General features: G+C 39.4%; 1 protein-coding gene across 1 annotated transcript in view; it reads left to right on the top strand.

Annotated features, from left to right (window-relative positions):
• The first annotated feature begins 3,779 nt into the window (after positions 1–3,779).
• Positions 3,780–22,283, top strand: part of LIPE (lipase E, hormone sensitive type) — a 233,382-nt gene continuing 214,878 nt past the window's right edge. Inside the window, exons 1-3 of the mRNA XM_044079418.1 lie at positions 3,780–4,040; positions 7,819–8,004; positions 9,141–9,290. Coding sequence (XP_043935353.1) covers positions 3,780–4,040; positions 7,819–8,004; positions 9,141–9,290 — 597 coding nt within the window. The remainder of the gene's footprint in view (positions 4,041–7,818; positions 8,005–9,140; positions 9,291–22,283) is intronic.

Consider the following 22,283-nt stretch of genomic DNA (forward strand, 5'->3'; position numbering starts at 1 on the left):
AAAGCCATAGTCAAATGCCCATTAATGTTCAAGTGATAGTGTAAGTAAGGCACACATCAAAACTGAAGAAGTCCCAGTGTCACAAAGAAGTTTCTTATATGGTTTGATCACAGCAAGCCTCAACTCTTCCTAATTATTCAAAACAGACGAACAAAGAAAACACTGCTGTCCATCTCCATGTGTGTGTACAGAAAAACAGGACAGACGCATTGTGTTCAATCTGTACACAATACAATTCCATTTAGTAGCTGCTGCCTCAGTATTGTCTCATAGGCTTTAATCTGTAGATAGTGTTTGCCAACAAATACAACCTGCACCATCCTTTTCAGCAGCAAACAGTTACAAGTTGTAATGATACAGAAAAGACTTGGAAAGGTGTTGTATTCTGAATGTCAAAGCAGAAAACACACTTTAGCATTGTCAGGCCTGCACAAAGCTTGTTAAAGCCATTTACTGCTCAGGAGTCTTTATTATGCTCCACTCCGTGTTACGAGTTGAGTATTCTTAAACATGCTGACACCCATTGTGTAGCTCCACCACAGGATTTCCCAGTCCCACTTCCACATCTGCTTTAAGGGCACTTAAGTGATGGTATTCTAAGTTCAGAGTGCAGCTGCCAATAATGTCCCATTAAAAGGTCTGCAGAAAGTGTAACCTGAAGAGTTGCCCAGTTTAAATGTCTGGTGTCCGCAGGCATTTCAGCCAAATGAAGCCCCAAGTATTTAAATCCTTGGAGATCCCAAACAAAAGTATAATGATTTTGAAAAGTTAATGATGGTCTAAAGTGTAGTGCAGTATCATCTGATTTTATTGTATTCACCTTAAAACCTGATTTACTGTTGCCTGCACAATGGGGTATCCTAACTATATGAGGTGTAGTGTAATGCAGTTTTTGAATCAGAAAGCTTAAATTGTCAATGAAACATTTTAATTATCTATAACGGTGCTCTTCATCTTGATTTTTGGAAGGAACTTGAGCTGCTTTCTTAGAGCAATAGCAAGGGTGCAGCCATAACAAACAGTGGAGGATCTAGGGTAGTCATGACATTCCATTAAATACGGATACAATTGTAGAAAACCTAACTAGGGTAGAAGGGATTCATGATCTATCACATGCATTTTTCAAATGCCTTTCTGTAAAAAAATAAATAAAAATTATGATGACTGAAAAACAACTTTTAGTGATTAGAAAACAAAACATTTTTGGAGCCCCACATATGAGGTCAAGACCCTCGAACACCACAGTTTATATATACTAACTCAAAGGCCACATCACAGTGGGGAAATATGCAGCATCAAATATCACTGCAAGTCATGTTCAACCATTATAATTCAACTGAACAGCATTCAAAAATAGTATAGTCAGGAAGTTGACATATTCCCAATAGAACTGTGATATATACTCTGTAACACCCAATTCAAATTGTCTGGGAGGTCAAACTTGCCAAGAACATCAGATAAACAAGGCCACTGCACATTATCAAAATCTTTGTCTGCATCAAGAAAGCACCGCCAAGCGATGCACCTCTCTCCATGGATTGCATCTACATGTGATGCCCCATGCTGTTCACCCATGGGCAGATCTGTTCTGGCTGGCTATAGAACATGGATTGCATCTAAGTGTGATACCCTATGCAGTTTCACCCTTGGGAAGATGCTGTCTGGTCTGGATACAGAGGAACAGGAATATGTGGTTTTAACAGAGCTGCCTGGGCCATCATGAAAGGCTTACAATGGGTGATGAAAAGGGTAGTTTGGACACAATTGTAAGGAGACTAGAGGGTCTTCTGTAGTATGATGAGTAGCAGAGCATGTTTGCGAGTGGGGTTCATTCACCTTTGGATAAAGTATAGTTACTGGCTTTCCATATCAACCCTATTTGCATGAGGAGGGACGCTTGTATAAATCTTGGTCATTAGCTAGAAGTGCCTGATTCCTTCTTCAGTTTTAATCTTAATATTGAAATAACAAGTTCATCCCTTTTTGTGTAGGAGACTCCAGGGCCTGCTTACTGTCTTCAGAGAATGTGGAAACAGGAGAGTACCTCTGAAATGCTACCATGTACAGGACAGTAAGAAATTGTATTACCCCCCCCCCCCCAACTGGGTTTAAAAAAAATTAGCTCACAGAATTCTGAGAATGTGGGAGAGAGTTTCAGTATCACCATTATGAGGATCTACAACAGTAGGGGCCACGTATTGTATAGATTTAGTTTTGAATTTCAAAGCCTTTCGGTTGTATTTCTTAAGAGAGGCTTCATATTATTGAATCTGCAGGTAATCTGTAGACCACTCGGGTTAATGACATTGATATGCTAGATCTTGTTTCTGAATTCCTACAGTTGCACTCAGCCTTCCTTACTTGAATGGGAGCCTAAGAAAATGGATAGGAGCTAAAACTGTCTTTCAGTGACAGCAGATTTTGTTTCAAGATTTCCAAGAGCTGTTCACATATGCACACAGAAAATATTTAAATGCATTTCAAAACCTTAACTCCAGCCCTGACCACAACACTAATATTAATCTATCCCTAACCATGGATGCATAATGTGCAACTACATTGTGTTTTATTGCACTGTTCATCTTCATTCAGTTCAGTGATTCCTAGGGAATATGTAAAGTTTGTGGGTGCCATACTTTCTTTTGCTTTTTTTTTTCCAAGAAAGAGATGCATGAAAATATAGAGAAACAGGTTAAAGTTGCAATGTGGATCCATTAAGGAAAGCCATAATGAAGCATTATTTTATAAAAAGTGTAGTAGTTAATTGAAACAGTCTTCCAGAGTGATTAAGATGGATGAAAACAGCAGTATTAGTCAAGAAGACTTGATAGAAAAGCAAGGCAGTTCTTTTGCTGGGACAAAGCTGGCTTATTCATCTTATCCAATGGGTAGGAAGTAAGCGGGGTAGTTTAGCCACAAGTCCTTGTATGCTATCAAAGTACATTGTTTTGCTGTGCTAGTTTAATTCAGACTTGTTTTCACAGGAGTGTTAGACTGTTTCTGCTGTGGTTTCTTTGAGTCATTCTTGGCTGCTGACACTTTTTTTTCATCCACAAAAAAGCAAGAGTTGCTAAATGTTTCATATTGTAGATGTGACATTCAGGCTACAGCAGCAGAGTTTAATGCAGAAAATTGGGGGGTTTAGAGCAGAAGCTGAGACCGGTGTTGAATCTGTACTTATGTCAGTGCTGTGTGTCATTTCAGTTGTACAAGGAAACCTACAAAACACATACTTTTAATTATGCCATATTTCTATTTGGCCTTCATAGTCTAGCCTCATAGCAAGAGGTTGTGCTGTTCGATTCTCAGCTAGAGCGTCTTCTGTGTGGAGACGTGCGTGAATGGGCGTACCTTCGTTGAAGGTTGTGCGTCAGGGCTGGCAAACTCGGCACGTAAAAAATCTACTGCCAATCATTAGCGGACCAGAGTTCCGCTGTGGCGACCCCTAACCGGGAAAAGCCGAAAGACACAAACAAAGTCTAATTAGATAAGATGCAGAGCCTAGTTAATCCCCTTTCCTTTGCTTATGTCAGTTGCCCCAGCCATTGTTTAAATTCTGTCACTGTTTTTGCGGCACCACTTCAGAAATTGTTCTCTGCATCTGTAATTCTGTCTGAAAAAAATGTGTTTTCACAGCTTTCTTCTGAGCCATCCATCCCGTATCTTAAGATTCATCTGCATTGGCTTTACAGAAAAAGGCCAGTTTCTTGAACACCATTGATTCCTCAGAAATGCTGAAAATGTTTCACATATTCACTGTATGGTAATAGTGGCCCATGATGGTGTTTCCAAAGATTTTCTCTTCATTGTTGCCTGAGCCCCTCACACTTCTTGTGTTGATGATCATAGACTTTGTGCAAGTGTTATACCTGTTCTCCTCATTTGTATCCACAGGTGTTGCAGCCAGTTCTTTATTCACCAGTGGGAAATATGTAATAGATCCTGAGCTGCGGGGATCAGAATTTGAGCGCATCACTCAAAACCTGGATGTTAATTTCTGGAAATCCTTTTGGAATATCACAGAGACCGAGATCTTAGCTGTAAGTGTCAGATGACATTAGAATTTTGTGTTATATTGTGGCTTGAAATGACATGACTTGTCACTTGTACACATTTTAGTAGGTACTCTACATTTTAATCGGTATGGTTCTAAATTTGGCCCTTTATTCTTCTGCATTTGTTCAGTATCCTTATTTTAGGATTCTGGCATGTATTCACCAACTGTTTGGTGTAAATAAATGTATAAAGAGTAGGCAACAGGTGTTCCTTATGCATTTTCTGTTCAGCTGTCTTGCTGCATGTCCATAGAGTTAGTATTTTACTGTACATAATCACAAGCACCATTAGATATGAATTTTGGACTTGTGGTGATGCAACTTTCCTTGCTCTTTTCAAGAAATTTAGTACCTTCATTCACTCCTTGACAGTCTGTGGGTATCCACAGTAAATATCCTCATGCTTTTAAAGTAATTTGCAGATCACTGCATAAAAGAAAGTAAACTGTTTAGTCTACAGCTCTGTCACCACTCTTCTCTATATTAAGACATGTGATTGTTGTGCTAAACTAGTTTGTTATGGAAATGATTTCATACACATCTGCATTAGTAGCAGTGAATTTTGAGGGTCGACATGTTTTATACTGGCTCTTGTAAAGTACAAGACTGGCTAAACAATTCCCATCAGGTAAATGCTGGTAAAACCAAAACGGTGTTCTGCATTCCTCAAAAACTAGCCACACAACTTGATATGCTGTTCTCTTGAAAACACGGGATAGCTCCATACCTGAACAGATATCTTGCAATAACTACACTGGCAATGCAGTATGACTTGTAAAAATCATTAAAACATTTCAGGCAACCGGTAGTGAGACCTTTGTAGAATTAAATGTTATTTAAATGACAAAGCCAAACAAATATTTATTAAAGTGGTCTTTGTACCAGAGCTTTTCAACTTCCTACTGTACCTTAACCTATCTGTGCATGTCTTTACCACACTTGAAAGAATTCTCAAAATCTGGGACATGTTTGGATACGAGTCATCAAAGCATAACCCTAAAACAACTAAACTGTCTTGAAATCCATATAAAAAGATACACTGTTAACCTTATATTGATCACAGAAATCTTTAGTGCTGTGTGAATACCATCATTTGTCTTTAGTGGCATATATGTGTCTAAATATTAGATCCAAAACTTTGTTTAATTTATGGAAAAGCAAAAACAGAAATGCAGCGGACTACTTAGACACATTGTTTTCTAACTAATGGAACAAGTATCCAGTCAGGCAGACATTGCAAATCTCTCTTCCTGGAGCCCCTTTAAACCTTAAATAGCACATGATGTAACAGTGTAGCTGTAGCGGCTGTCTTCACAGTCACTAGCTCTCCTACAATTAACTTACATAACCAATGTCAGGGCATTACCACCTAGTTTCCTTGACTCACTAACTGAATTCCATCTCCCTGTGTACTTCAGTGACTCAGCCTGTTATAATGTATTTGTTTACAAATCAGATGAAGTAAAGAATGTTAATAGAAACTTGCTTAACTGCAGAAGTACAATGGTAAGAGGTAATATAAGGAGGCCAAGAAGTGAATAACCTTTCAGATGCACTTAATGGCTATATTCCATGTGTGTAATACATGCTGTTGTAATGCTGCTTAATTGTAATAGTAAAGCACCACATTTGGTTGTGAGTAGGGTGACATGGTAGGTAGTAGAGTGCCAGCAGTGTAGGTACGGTGTTCTGCAGTTTTGGCCCAGACCTGGTTGTTTGGCAAGTACATTGAAGCGAACAGGATCATCTCAGTTCATTGCTGTGACGAGGTTGGTGCTCATGGCAGTAACATTTTAAGGTCCTAGAATTTGAAAGTATATATTATCCACAGCCCAAAAGCATGCCATTTAGAATTGTGTTTCACACAGGTTTTCAAATGTATAAGCAATGTTTTGGTTGAAAAGCTGTCAAGAGTACTGGGGAGGTGGATTATCCCAAAATGTTACATACAAACAGCTGTGTGGATAAGTGACATTTTTCTTTAGAGTAAGATCTATTTGGGGTCCATGCAGTGAAGCAAAAATAATTTAAATAGAAAAATGCTTAGAGGGACTACTCGCTTTCTCTTACATACACCTAGTATTTCAGAAAGTATATAGACTTGACAGCAAAGCCTGACGTCCTTTTGACATTTCCAGAACTGTGTGTCACACAGATTCATGTTAAAACCGTGAATCAAAAAAAAAAAAAAACAAAAGATCCCTAAAGCTTCCCAACAACATTTATTTATTTACCATTTGTTGACCTGGTTAGTCTCAGTAGGCCAGATATGCTCTTTTTTTAAGGGATGACCCAATTTTGTATTCATATTGACTTGGGGAAATTTAGCCTGGACAGCAGGGAACTTTCCAAATCTTTTTGATAAGGATCTTTTACGTCCACCTGAGCTTCCACCAATTCAAGCAGAAAGGAGTATTGGTTTAACATCTCATCTAATAGAAATCCAGTAAAAATCCAGTTAAATTATCTTTGTCCACATCCCCTTGCTGTGGTTGCAGAATTCCCAGAAAAGGGCATGGACACTGAAAGGTATAAAACATGTACTTTTGCACATCAGTTAATACAGTAATTCATTTTACAGTGCTAATAATCCAAAAAAGAAAGAACAGTGCGAATATCACTAATAAATTTTACAGTGCTGTTTTTACCCTATTTAAGTTCACAAGAAAGCCAGAAATGATGCAGCACTTATTGCAATAAATATATTCATGAGTAAAGATGAGTTTTGGTTATGTATCTGAGAAAATCTCTCTCTCTCTGTACAAGACCCATTATGTACCTTATTTTCTGTTCTATTATACTGGTTAGGTAAACTGAAAGGGGAGGTACCTTTTCATGGGGGGGGGGGGTGCTGTGCTGCTTTGTTTATTCTACCCTGCTATAGCCACAGATAGCAAAATCTCTGAAGGGTTACTTACCACTACATGACAGCGGTGGTATAATTCTATGCCCCTAAACTTTTACAGTGAACTTGCAGTATTTCTGTTTGCACTAATTTCTGGACTAATGTAATGGTCTTTGCAGTAATTATTTGTTTTTTTTATTTAGGACGTACATTATCCTTTGTGTAGATGAACTGCTAAAATGTGAAGAGGCTATATTTTCAAGAGTACTTTTTATTAGTGCAGCATTTTCTCTAAGTTTAGCAGCAGTTCCCTTGTTTTCATCCTGTTTTTCAAACATCGTTTAACTAAATGATATTCATTTCCTTTATTAAACTTCTGCCTCATTGTACTGGGAACTGATTGCAACTCTTTCCAGGGCTTTCTGATGGAGCGTTCTGGACAGTTAAGTATTAAGAGAATATTTCTTCCGATATTTTATATTCCTACCATATTTTCACCTCTGATATTAAATGCTTTCCAACTATGTAGGCAAGAGGTTGTAACAAAGACCAGCAGAAGGGGTGAGAGGTAATTAACACTAACCAGTTTGTATAGTAATCTCAGAATTCTTGATGCCATTTATGTTTTTATATATGGTTCGTGATCTGTTATGTTGTAGAGTGTTATCTAATGTAATTGTAGAGTAGAGGTTACAGGCTTGGGGATTGCTACTGAGGCCTTGAATGTGGTAACGCACAGTAATCTGTAACAACTTTCAGCCTGATTGATAGTAATTTGTGGGTCCTGGATTCTAGGGTGTTACTACTCTGTTAGTACCTACTAGTGCCACTAATGGTAGTTGTAAATGATATGTAAGAATAATTTCTGATGATGAACAAAAACATAAATACTTATAACAATCTTTTTCTTTTTCCTAGTCATTAGCAAGCATTGCCTCCACCCAGGTAAAAGTCAACAAAGGCCTGTCTGTGCCCCCCAACTCTTTCGAGTTGCCACTAGCGACTGATCCAAACCTGACAGTTACTGTCACTCCTCCTGTTGCACACAGTGGCCCGGGAGCAGTCCAGATGCGCCTTCTGTCATATGTACTACGTGAAGGACAGGTGAGTACTATAGGATTTGGAGAAGCAACTTAAATGCTGTAAATGATTTACTAATATGGAAGCTTTGTGTGAGGCAGAATTAGCAGGTGTTTATGCACTGTACTTATAAATAGACTTCTGTTGATGGACGTGGATAATTTCTCTACATTCTTCATAATACAGCACAACTGTCTCTCTTGTCTTTCACTAGGTTCAGTTCCGAATGTGTGTTATTATACTTAGCAGTCTGCCAAGGTGACTTTGGGCAGATAATGCATTGACTTGTTATTGGTTGAGGGGAGTCTGGTTTCACTCGGGATTCACAGCAGATTCGTTTGCCTAAGGGCCAGTTTTCTAGTAATATTTTCTAGTAGTTATTATGTCTGTCTGCCTTGTCCCTCACCCTGTTGTTATTCTGTATTGCATTTTTGGCAACTGTATTGCAGACTGTCAAGTGGTACCTATGTACAAACATATTCTTTGCAGTTTTTTACTAAGAAATTTGTGAAGTGATTCAGACTAGCAGTAGACTGCTGATTACTGAGCTGCCTGCATAAAAAGGCTGTTGTTCCCAGAAGGAGATAGCCTTCTTCATCCCTTGTCATTTAAAGAAATATTTTAGCTTCTGATTAGAGCATTTGACAATTAAACCTTTTGACAACACTTTTTTCTATTCTTTAGAATTATTATTTGTGCTTTCAGAGTAGGTTTGAATAACAACCTCACCTTAATTGGCAAACAAATATGAAATTAGTTTTTTGACTGGAGAGTGTGGCATATCGAGATGTCTCTCGTTTTTCACAGACATCTTATGGGCAATCCTCAAGTATCTGGTTGCTGCTGTTTACTGAAATCCTAACTAGAATAATTGACAAATGTTATTTTTTGAGGGCAATGTTGGTATGTTCTGCAGTAAGTGTGACAACTTTAAGTTTGCATAAGTTTTAGTCAGCTAAAATGTACAAAGTCATAACAATTTTAGTGGCACTTTCAAGGTGATGATTGAGTATTAGATTTCCTTACGTCATGAAAACAAAAATAGATTTGGAAGCTCTTAATGGCATCCCTGTATCTTTTGCTGTTTTAGGTGAAAACTAAGTGTTTTATTTTACTTGTCAGTTTGTTCATTTTGTCTGTTCTGGTAACTTTCTTTCCAGGACAGTGAAGAGCTGAACAGTTTCATGAAAGTTGAAGGTCAGTTGAACTTGGATCTGCGATTAAAGACAAAAATATTTCCTCGATCGAGTTGCCTTCTTATCCATTTCCATGGGGGTGGATTTGTTGCGCAAACTTCTAAATCACATGAGGTAGGTATCATAGAAGCAGACGTTCAAATGCATGGGTAGTTTAGCAGAAGTGTTAACATTCTCAAATAACATTTTATACTAACCTACGACAAAAAAGTGGAAAAGTATTCATGATTGTACTTCATAAAGACAACATATAATAAAATGCCGAAGAACATTTATATATTTGGTCAGAATTTGTTTTCTAAGCAGACTTTAATTCGCTTGCATGGACTAAAATGCATCTTAATATTAGCACATGTGTAATCCAGCTGATTTTTTACTATAATAAGTTCGCATAGTTGTCTGCAATAATTTCATACATATAGGTAACGAAATTACATTTCCAGCAGTACCTTACATCACAGGTTTTATGCACTGAACAGCAATGAAATATTTAAAGTACGATAATTCAGCTTTATGCAGGGGTAGCAAATGTAGTTTGATAACCACATCATAGTTAATGCTTCATTTTGTTGCATAATGTTTGAAAAAATTACAGCTGTGTGAGTACTGACCATAACATTAGATTTTAGATGAAGAGGTCCATTCTCATCAGCCATCAAGACTTGCCTTCTAAAATTTTTCCAGGTTGCTGGTACTTTCCCCTAACATGTTATGATGTCCTTCCATATCATTATTGCAGTATTCTTTACATAAGGGATCTCCTGCTAAGGGTAACCCAATGTTTAGCCAGTATACCAAAGCCTTTGGAATTTATAGACTGTTATGTCACAAGCTCCCCACGCAAGGCGTAAGGTATAGAGGTGACATACAAATGTATAGACCCCAGAACTTCTTTGCCACCAGTCTGAATGCCATCATTGATTGTCAGTCTGAGCACTCCTCCTATGCTGGTTACTGAAACATGCTTCATATAAGTGCCCCATTGGAATTTCTTCTTATGTCTTTCTGTTTTTATTTTGGTGTGTTTACATGTCATCCAGAAAGAGAAGATGTCAGTGTGGGAGGCAGATTCCACATAAAGATCATCACAAGCATTGTCTTTTCTGTTTGGGTGCTTCTCACAACCATACACAGTGTTCTATCTGCCAAGCTTTTGTCTCCCAAGACCCTATGTAGTTCTATCTCTTCCATGTCTATTTACCTAGAGAGCCAACATTTTAAAAATTTAGTGCAAGATGCTATGGCAGAGTCTTCCTGCCTGCCAAGAAAAAAGGTCAAAACACTCTCTGGTCTGATTCGGCTGCTGTCCTGCCTCCCCTAGACATCTCTCTCTTGAGGCTGGTGAAAGCCTGGAGGATCATCCAGTTGTGTCAGATTCCTCTGTCTCAACGCTGTCAGAGACTGGCAGGGATCTTGCTTCTTGCACGTCCTCTTAGACTTTGCAAATGTCCACTTCAGATGTTGAGGGGGAACCTCAGCTGATTCGATCTTGGTGATCGAGGGGGATACTGCAAATCCTAGTTTGGAGAGAGATTTCTACTATGTTGGTTGAGTGTCGGCAAGGGTCCAAACCTCTTAAGGTTTTCTTGGGCAGGTTCTTCTCTAAAGAATAATATATTTCCCCTGCTGTTAAAGATCCCAACATGAATGGCAGGATTTTATGCAAGGGTTGTTCAGTGCTGTAATGGCACTAAAGCCGCCTCAAGGAGTTTATGCTCCTGTTTCTCCCTGGCCTTCTAAATAGCTAGGGAGCAGGAGTCCTCTGATGACTATTTGGATTCCAGGGAAGAGTCTTTGGCATATTCTTCTCAAATCCCTTGTCCCTTGGATTATGGATCTGAGGAAGAAGATTCCATTAGTCCAGACTGTCATAGGTAGGTACTAGGCTATCTGTCCAAGGGCATTTATAAGCCTAGCCAGAGTGTATCGGCTATCGCAGCCCCATTGATTAATTAACTGATCCTCTGTCAAGCAGAGCCAATGAAGTGATCCCAGGGGTGTATAGGTTCATAGGTAGGTACTAGGCAAATAAACAGCCTCTGCAAGGCTCAAACCCAGGACCTTGCACACCATAGACAAAGTAATTTACCTCAAAGCCATGCCAGACATACAAAATAGATTAGTACTAGGCTAACTGCCCTTGTGAGCCATTCTTTAAGCCTAGCCAATTATCCATTTTGAGACTCAAACCCTGCACCTTGTGTTTGTAAGGCAAACAACTTAACCATGACATGTTGGACAAGCCACGCTGCTTCGCAAGGGATGGATTGCACCTGTCACCACTGGGCTTCCGGATATTGGCTAAGGCTCTTGCCACCCCCATAGTGCCTTTTTTAGGCAAGGCTCACAAGACAAACCCACCTCCTTAGAAAACAAAAATGGAAAAAAAACTAAGGGTAATGCTGCTCAACGCCAGAAGTCTAAATCTCAAGATGCAGGCACTCGATGCACTCCTCAGTATGGAGAACATCGACGTCTGTGCAGTAACTGAAACCTGGTTCAAGGCTCCTGAGAGCACCCCAGCACTATCAGGCTATACCTCGCATCATGCTTTTCGGCCCCAAAACCCGGGCCGAACCACAAAGGGAGGGGGAGTGTCCATATTCATCAAGGACACCTACACCTCCAGGTTAGTAGCAACACATGAAGCATCAGAGACCATACAGGTGCAACTAACCATAGGCAAAACTGCTATACAACTGGTAGCATGTTACAGACCACCCTCCCAATCTCAGGAACCCCACTCAGCCTTCCTGAAGACATTGGAGGATATGAATGTATCACAAAATACCATCATACTGGGAGACTTCAACTACCCAAACATAGATTGGGTACATTATTCTAGCCCTAACACCCTAGCCCAAAGGTTCCTGGAATTCATAAATTCAAATGCACTGGAACAACTAGTCACCTCTCCCACTAGGGAAGATAATATACTAGACCTGATCATCACAAACATGGGGACAAAATGCTCCACACCGGAGGTATACCCCTCACTAGTGAGATCTGACCACAAACTAATCACCCTGGATATACATATCCCACCTCCACCCCAGCACAAAAGACCACAGTGAAAAACTTCTCAAAAGCAGACTTCACTCTTCTTAAGACTGAGATGGTATCCTTTAAGCCCACTGGGCCAGTGGATACCACATCCCACAATGCCGAATCCTTCACAAATGCTTTCTATGGACATCTCCAAGAATGCATGGATCATGCAATCCCAAATAAATCCAAGTCCCTCTCCACCAAAGGCAAGCGCCCTGTCTGGTGGACCTCAGCCATAAACAAATTGTCTAACAAAAGAAGGAAGCTACTGCACGACAGAGCAAAATCCCATAAAGGGAAGACCTCTCTGATCAACATTAGCAGAAAACTATGTTCTCTCATAAAAACATCCAAGGCCAACTTTGGGAGAAAAATCGCTAAGGACACTAAAGGTAACCACAAAGCCTTCTTCAGCTATGTTAGAAACCTGGGCGGAAACCCTCAGATATGCTCAGAGTTAGTTCACAACAACAAAAAATACACTGAACCCACAGATATTGCCAACATTCTGGCTGACAGGTTCAGTGCAAATTTCTCCCCTCCCTCACCCCCAAAAGAAAAAATACTTATCCCAGCTGAATGTAATCTCCCGGTCATCTCAGATGTCCAAGTGAGAACCGCCCTCAACAAAGCTAAAAACACAGCATCAATGGGACCTGATGGTATCCCGGGTTGCGTGCTACGTGAACTCCGAGGAGCTAAACCCACACATAAAATGTACCTGAATACTGGCGTACAGCAACAGTGGTCCCACTCCACAAAGGGGGTACCTCTACAGACCCTGGGAACTACCGCCCCATAAGCTTAACCAGCCTGGTCTGCAAAGCTATGGAAAGAATCATTATGGAACTCATAAACAGAGACATAGGGGACCTACAGACACTTGACCCCACCCAGTTCGGCTTTGTAAAGGGCAGATCCTGCCTTTTGAACCTGGTTGATTTTTTCGAAACTGTCACTAGAGTCATTGATGAGGGCAAAGCAGTCCATACAGCCTACCTGGACTTGGCTAAGGCCTTCGACACAATACCCCACTCAGGCATCATAGATAAGCTCAACAGCTTAAACGTAAACCCTTATGTCACTAGATGGGTTGCAAACTGGCTAAAGAACAGAACCCATAAAGTTAAAATCGCTGGAGCAATGTCAGACTCAAAGCCAGTCACAAGTGTTGTCCCACAGGGATCTGTCCTGGGACCCCTCTTGTTCGGCATTTATTTCTCAGATGCTAAAGCAAACATGGGAGGGTTGTGGCTGACGAAGTTCGCAGATGACTGCAAACTAGGTGCCATAGTCGATACACCAGCGGACACATACATCCTACAAAAAGGCCTCACAGAAACGGACAACTGGTGCTGGAGTCACGGCCTTAAACTAAATGCCAAAAAATGTATAGTCATCCCCTTTGGGAAAAACAAAGTACCCACAAATTATCACATAGACAGCAACCCACTGAGTACGGAAAAAGTAATCAGAGACCTAGGGACCCAAGTCGACAGCGACCTCTCATTTGACACCCACGTTGCCAAAGTGGTTAGAAAAACATTCTACCTTGCACACCTCATCATGAAGGGATTCACATCCAGATCCAAGGATGTCATTGTACCCCTATACTCCTCCCTCATCAGATCCATGATTGAGTACAATGCCCCATTTGGTATGTACCTCACCCGGCATTTGCAACAGCTGGAGAGACCACAAAAGTACCTCACCAAGAGGATCAAGGGTCTCCAACATATGTCTTATTCTGCCAGACTAAAGAAAGAAACTCCAGCTTTATTCAGTAGCATACCGCCTGCTCAGAGGTGATCTCTGCCTGACGTACAAGGCCATGTCCAATCAGGATCTAATGGACATGCTCCACCTCAAAAATTCCAAATCCATCAGGACCACGAGAGCTAAAGACTTTTAAACCTTGGCACAAGTATGAATAGGATATGCTGGAGGGATAGATTCATAACCCAGAGGCTTCCCATGCTTTGGAACAAGATCCCAGTTCATGTTAGGCAGAGCCCCTCACTGACTCTCTTCAAGAGAAATCTTGATGAGTGGATGGGAGATCGTAAGTTTACCCCAGGGGTCACATCTGTGTCACTACTAGACAGGGGCACAGTAAACTAATTCTGTTATATAAGGGGACCTTCATTGTGTCACTACTAGACAGAGGCACAGTATTCTAAATCTATTCTGTGCATTTTTGTACCATTTCATGGGGTGGCGAAAGCCACATCACTATGGCTAGGCTTACAAATGCCCCAGGGCAGATAGCTTAGTACTAAACTATGAAACTGTGAAACCACTGGGCCAAAGGAAAGGTCTCTTAGAAGAACTCTGCTCTGGGGTCACTGTTTCTTATATGATGCAATATTTGAAATAGGATTATTCTCAGGTTTCTGATACTCTAGGTATTATGATCTCCTACAGTTGGAGTCTCCCAAACCCTCTGCTGTATCTCCAGTCTTGGTTGCCCTCTTAGATGCCTTTTCTGCAGCCTCTGTTGCCCTTGATTATCAACCTCCAGCCCCTAAGAAACCTGTCAGATTTTACAAGTTGCTCGATGATTGTAAGGTTTTGTACAAATGTCCTTGTGCTGATCTTCTGTAGTGAAGTCTCTTCAGACAAACCTTCTAAACATATGCCTACCACTAAACTACTACTTCAGCTAAGGGCATTAGAGAGATGGAACGTTTAGGCAAAAAGGTATGTACTGCTGCCACCCTGGCTTTTAGTACTATCAGTTATTAAGTTCATATCACCAGGTGTTTTAGCCTTCTTTTTCAAGCTTCTCAGGCAGTCACTGACCTCCCTGTTTCAGAAAGGAAGGTCTCAGAGCTTTCTTTACTAGGTTCTTCCTCTCAAGTGGCTCGCCACTTTATTAAGTTTAGATATGATGCAGCTGATGCTCCTTCTAGGGCTGCTGCATTTGGTTCTAATTTGAGACGTCAGTTTTGGCTTCTCCAGCCCTTATCTGATTATATTAAGGCTAACTAGTTGGATGCTCCTCTTGATAATAAGAACCTTTCTGGTTGGCTGCAACTGAGCTTTTTAAGTCCCTCCAGGATAAAGGCAAGGCCTTGCAGGACTTGAAATATGTTTTTGTCTTCTATCCCTAAGTTCCAGAAGAATTATCCATCCAAATCTGTTTTGTACACAGACAGAATCGCCATCCCCCTAAAAGTAAAAAGGGTTCTAGATGTGTACCCCCTGCTAAGTCTGCTGAGATTCTTACTTCTTAGAAGCCTCCTTTTCAAGACAAATCAAGTTCTCTCTGATAGTTTGCCTCCCCATTCCCTAAACCAGGTTCTCTTATACCTTCCTCTTTCCCTGTCCCTTCACAATTGGTTAAGGGTCACTCAGGACTGTTGGGTTTTGTTCCATCGTCTGCCAGGGATATTTCATGGTGTTGAAATCCCTTCCTCCTTTTCTGGGCATCCTTCAGAAACCTCAGGAACAACTTCCTTTGTTTCAAGAAATGCTTCAGGGTCGTTTGGCTCAGGGCAGCATTCAGGTTGTGCCCCCTGCCCAAGAAGGGAAGGATTTTATTATAGGATGTTTCTGGCTTCCAGAAGGGAAGGTACTTGGAGACCCATTCTGGACCTTTTTCAGCTCAGTGCCTTCCTAAAGGTCCCTTTCTTTCAGACGCTGTTGCTTCAAACCCTGTTCCCTCTTCTTGTTCCCCAGGCCTTCTTGGTATCACTGGACCTCAAAGATGCCCATCTTCACATCTCCTTTTCAGGAGGTTTTTACCTTCTCTGTTTCTTCGTTGCATTTTAAGTTCTTTGCTTTGTCCTTTGGCCTCTCTACTACCCCAAGAGGATTCACCAAATGCCTTGCTCCTGTCGTTGCTTTTTTGCAGGTGAGAGGGATTCAGATATTTCCTTATCTAGATGACCTGCTCATTCAGGTTTCATCTCCGGAGGTCCTGCTTCAGCACCTCCAGTTTACTGTTTGTCTGTTACAAAGCCAGGGGTGTACCATAAACTTTCAGAATTAAGTACCGTTTCCTTTTCAGAATCATGTTTTTCTCAGTTGCAGGATCCAGACCATTCCCATGCTGGCATCCCTGCCTCCACTTAAGGCCCTCTCTGATCACCTTTTTTCAATTGCTTCTTATCTGGCTTCAGTCACAGCCAGGGATTTTCCTCAGGGTTCTAGGATTCATGGCCTGCACCATTGCTTTTTGCCTCTAGCCAGACTACATATGAAAAAACTGCAGCGGTTCCTCAAGTCAGCGTGGCTTTAACACGGTCATCCACTGGATTTCTTTATTTCTTTCCTCCCATTCCTGAAACTCAAGCTTCAGTGCTGGATTCATCAGCTTTCTCTGAACCCAGGACTTCCTTTTTAACCTACAGTCCCATCACAGCAACATTTTTCAGATGTTTCAGACACGGGGTGGGGAGCCTCCTTCATTCCCTCAAGGTCCAGGGTCTCTGACCTCCCCATCAGAGGTCAGATCACATCATCTTAAAGGAGATGAGAGCTCTCCTTTTAGCTCTTCAGGCTCCTCATTCCCTCTTTCTTCCCAGGCCTCTCAGTTTTCGGAGATGATACCACAGTGATGTGGTTTATCAACAAGCAAGTGGGGACACAGCCCTACCTTCATTGCAGACCTGCTCTTCAGGTCTGGGATATAGCTGTTCAGTATTGAGCAGAGCCGGCTCAAGGTCAGATGAGGCCCTAGGCAGGTATTACATCGGGGCACCCCCCCCGAGCAGCCCCTTTTGTGACAGCTCCCTCCCCAGCCATTCCAGTGTTCCACTACTTGGCTGTTTCTTTCCAGTTACTATAAACACTGTTCAAACTAGTCAGTGTGCATGCTGTTTTCTTATTTACTTCTACAGTGACTACAGATATTGAAATAAAATAGCACAAACACTAACAGCCATTTTCTAAACAAACAATACAGGCTCTCAATGAAAATAGATTTAGCATGAGCAGTAAACTTCTATGCCCTTGAAACTCACATTCATTTAAATGGCATTAAAACCCACATTCATAGAAAATCCATCTGGCCAGTGGAGGATTAAATTTACCTTTGGGCTGTTTTCAAAACATAGGCTCCTTGCACACATGTTTAGGTCCATGCATACATCTATGTGTTTTTTGATTCACCTTTCCGGTTGTATTAAACTATATTCCAGCAGCAGTTGTTAGAATGTGTTTTAAATTTGTAGTTTTGAACATTCCTCCAGTAAGCAGTGAAACAAAACATATGAACAAATAATGACAAAACTACCCATTTGAGAAAATGTCAACCATAAAAGGCTACTCTGACATCTGTCATTACAATCCACCAATATTAGTTAATAAGCACGATCTATGCAGAAGTAAAAGTCATCCAAATAATTCCATATTAAAGAGATCTGTAACTAATGAAGAGGTTGCTACTGGCAATCAACTTTACATTTCAGTGTTTCATCTACAAATTCAGTGCCTGCTGCCCTTGAAGAATTAATTGCCTATAACATTAAAAACAATTGATAACAATTGAGAAGCTGGTAATATTGCAATAGGGAATGACTAACAGGCAAGTTCATAGTTACTAGGCATCTCATACAAAGGACACACTTAGGAGTACAGAACCCCTAGTCCCCTTAAAGTCCACCAAATAAGCAATTAAAAGGGCACTGCAGTACAAGCACTCCCATCTGTGTGGTGTGGGATTATAAATCACAGCCTTCTGCACCAAAGGCAATTTTGCTACTAACACTACTTTCAAATTCTACAGCACAAACCGTGATCACCATTTGCTAAACAAAACAGTTTCACATTAAAAACTTGGCATGAGCAACAGTAAACTTTTCTTCCCTTGAAACTTACAATTCCATGAAAATGCACTGAAATTTGTAATTCTCTGAAAATGTACTGGAACTCAAACTCATAATTCCATCACCATTCTGGTAGTTGATGTAGAGGACTGAGGCTTTTTTATCCACTGAAACTCACAATTGCTTTAGCAGTCTGGTAGTTGGTGTAGAGAATTCAGGCTCGTGTCTCCTGTAACTGAGTTACAGGGTCAAGCCTGATCAAGTTAATTGACTAACCTCCTGCTCCTCCCCCCCCCAAGCTAGGGCATTATGTACCATATGCTCATACTCCTCAACCTCTTAGCACAAGAAATCTGGACAAAGCCTAAAATAATAGGGTGGGGGCAAAGGCCCAAAAATAAGGCTAAATTTTAAATATTGTTCTTATAGACTGGACATTTGAGAGGTAGGCATACCTCTTAACCTACATTTGAGAGGTAGGCATACCTCTTAACCTGAAATCTGGACAATGCTTACAATAATGGGGATACAATGACCCAAAAGTAGGGATAGATTTTAAGTATTGCTCTTTTTAACTTAGAAAGTTGCTAGAATAACAGGATTTGTGTTGGCATGCATTTTCTGAATTATATGAAGTCTGAAACGCCTATATATGTCCTTATTTAATAACTTCAGTCCTGTGTGATTTGCCAGAAAGCCACAAATTTTATAAGAAACAGGCTAAAATTAAGAGGCTAAATCTGGACAATTCAGAAGTATGTTAAACATATACACACACACACCTCTCTACCTTCTCTCTGCTCTCACTTGTAGGTAACATTTATCCATCAAATTTCCATGTCTAGTAGGTTTACAAAACAATTGTACATCTTGTTTCAAAATTAAACAGTCGAACCAGAGTAATATTACTTTCCAGGTGTGAATCTGCAAGGGTCATGAACTTTTTAGAACTCAAAAGTGGAAAATTTCTCATAATGAGGTACACTTAAGAGGTATGCATACTAGTTCTTAGTTTTTTTTACAATGTTCGCATCAATACTGTGGCTGCAAAACAGCGTAGTCCTTTACAATGTGCTGGAAAGAAACAATCAACAAAATCCGTGGGTTTGTATTATTTTAGAAAAATCATACATGAAATCTGCCACAGAGTTATGTTTTCATAACTTAGAATGAAGTAAGAACCTGTTAAATGAGCCTTGCTGAACTTGAACACTTGATTAGCATGTATAGTAGGGACTTACCAACCCCTTATTCTTATTTATGGAACTGGAGGAAAAAAAGCCATACCTAAGCAACAACAAACAGCTGAAATCAAGAAAGCAAAATAAACTTATCCCAAAGGGGCACTTTCACCATACAATGGATTCCTCCTGTCATCACAAACTCAAAACTGATAAATGAATTTGAATTCTTAAAGCTAGACCATTAAAAATGCTCATATTTATATAAAAACACCACTTTAAAACAAATTCAGCCTAAACTAATACGGAGAGTCCAATAAATACATTAAATAAACAAATATACACCTTGTTCATATTGTTTGATGTTAAAAACAATAAATAGTGCACTAAATAAATAAATAAGAATATAGAAATATATAAAATAGTGTAAGAGGTATTTTTCTATCCCTATAAAATATTGTTAAATAAACTTGGATGCAAAACCTTGTTGTAAAAACTTAAATATTCTTATATTTTATGTATGCTGTTCTTTAGAATTTCAAACCAAATAACTCCTTTCTTTCAAAAAGGGATATAATGATATTTATCATTTAAGCCTGGAGCTTTAGTGGCATTAAGCCCGATTTGCCACTTAGCTTCCAGCACTTCTACCTTTAATTTGGTGTCACCTCCCCTATCACACATCATCACCCTATCAATAACAAAAAGTGTAAATTTTTTGAAATGGGGGCATACTGTACTGTGTGTGTGTAGGGCATTTGTTGTTTCCTTATTCCTTATAGACCTAACATGCTCAGCCATTCTTTCCTTAAGTTTCCTAGTGGTCATCCCTACATAAAATGTTTGAACAATCGCCTGCAGAATTTAATCACTCTAAAATGTACAAATGTGGAACATGTAGAATGTGCAGATATATTAATGAGGGGCCCTATGTAGTTGTTAGTGGTCAATCCCATGCCCAGGTAAATGTTGTAACACCAGTATGTTAGTCTGTGGCACCTGTAGCACTTGCCCGGGCATGCATAAAATATAAGAATATTTAAGTTTTTACAACAAGGTTTTGCATCCAAGTTTATTATTTACCAGTATTTTATAGGGATAGAAAAGTACCTCTTACCACTATTTTATATATTTCTATATTTTTATATTCTCATTTATTTATTTAGTGCACTATTTATTGTTTTTAACATCAAACAATATAGTTGAACAAATTGTATATTTATTTGTTTATTTAATGTATTTATTGGACTCACCGTATTAGTTTAGGCTGAATTTATGTTTTAAAGTGGTGTTTTTATGTAAATATGAGCATTTTTAACGATGTGGCTTTAAGAATTCAAATTAATTTGTCAGTTTGAATTTGTGATGACAGCACATATAAATGTGTCTTTTATGTATTCCTCTAACTCTGAGGAAGCCATTGTATGGTGAAAGCTCTTAGTTTTTGGAGGTATTGGTGTTATTAAAGTGTTTATTTAACGGTTCACCTTCTAGTTTTTGGATTTTGTTTATGTTGAAATCAAGAAAGCTTTAAAAAAAAACTTTTTTTTTTTTTTTTTTTTTTTTTTTGAGCAAACATTTTTTTAATGAACTATTTTCGACTTGGCAAAAGAGGAACAAACACTCTTATTAGAAAGGTGATAAAATAAGAATATATTCTAAATAATTGGAAGTCTGGACTTGTAATGTCTGATATTAATTTACTGACTTTACTACTATCTGTTTTTGCCACAAAATTATATTTGTTATGATTGAGAGCACGGCGATATGAGAGAAAATAGGTGGGTCTCTGACAGGTACGACTCTTCTCATTCAGAACACAATTCCTTTTGGACAGTAAAAGTACTGATTTATATGTAGCTCTCAGCAACTGGCCTACAAAAAGATATTAATTTTCCCCAGCCTAACATTCCCCATGTTCTCTGAATTTGGTTTCTTGTAATTGGTAAGTGTTTACAGAGGTGACCATATTGTTGCATGACCATAGTTGAAGCACTTCTTTCAAAAATGTGGCTTTTTGCAGGATAAACTACAGCACCATTTTAGGAAAAATGTCCAGTTTATGCACAGTTACCAAAATACTCACTGATGCTGTAATTTCTTTGTTTCTGTCATTTAACATCCAGTTAACTTGTTTCAAACTCTCCACTGTATTTTCTGAAGTAATAGGTTGGAAATATTTTTTTTAAACATCAGTACATTTGTCATTTATTATGCCTTGTGTCATTATTGCCTAGATAAAGACAGTCCTGAAGAACGAGGTGGTAACCCTGCTTAACGTATCTTACATAGCAAATATAGATACGATTGAGTCGGAAACGGTCAAGGCTGTATGCTGTCGTCTGCTTATTTTTTTTAGTCTTCCTTTTAAACATTTTTTAAAGGGACAATGACCCCCCCCCCCCCTGCAAAAAAAAAAAAAAAAAGTTCTACATTATTTTTTCTAGTTCCAAACCAGAATACGTAGGTGGTTTGAGTGGTGGTAAATAGAATATTTATGTCATGTTTTTGATATTTTGTAGGCTAATTGTTAAGTTGCTTATAATTGTACTTTTTCTTTTTAAGAATGAGAAAAAAGCATGTGTGATTTTTCATATACGTGGTTAAATATTGCTGCAGTCAAGAATGATGTTGTGATTGAATTGGCAATTGCATGTTTTACAGAAAATTTCAGTTGTGTACTGTAAATTAAAATTGCCTGTCATAGTTTGTGGAATTGAAATCCAAGAAAACTGCAAGAAAAGTAGAATAAACAAGCAGTTTTTTTTTTTTTTTTTTTTTTTTAACACACTTAACCTTTCCTCTTATTGGAATGGCTTAGTTTAAATTCCACACACGTGTGCATGTGTTTCCATGGTGGCCTGCAGGCAGCGCACACATGGTTCTCCTTAAAGGAGAAGAGGCCGCCACTGTGGTGTAAGAAGTTTTTTTTTATCTTTTTAATATATTAAAATAAATGTTTAAGCCTCCTGGTCAGACTGGGCCCCTTCATAGTCACGAGGCCCTAGGTGACTGCCTTTGTTGCCTACTGCTGGATACGGCTCTGGTATTGAGTGATTTTTCAGGCTGTTAACATTCCTTCAGAGCAAAATATAGTGGCAAACTCT

The sequence above is a fragment of the Protopterus annectens genome, chromosome 8.part0, assembly GCF_019279795.1.
Source record: "Protopterus annectens isolate FY-2018-M chromosome 8.part0, PAN1.0, whole genome shotgun sequence".
In the NCBI taxonomy this organism is placed as follows: domain Eukaryota; kingdom Metazoa; phylum Chordata; order Ceratodontiformes; family Protopteridae; genus Protopterus; species Protopterus annectens.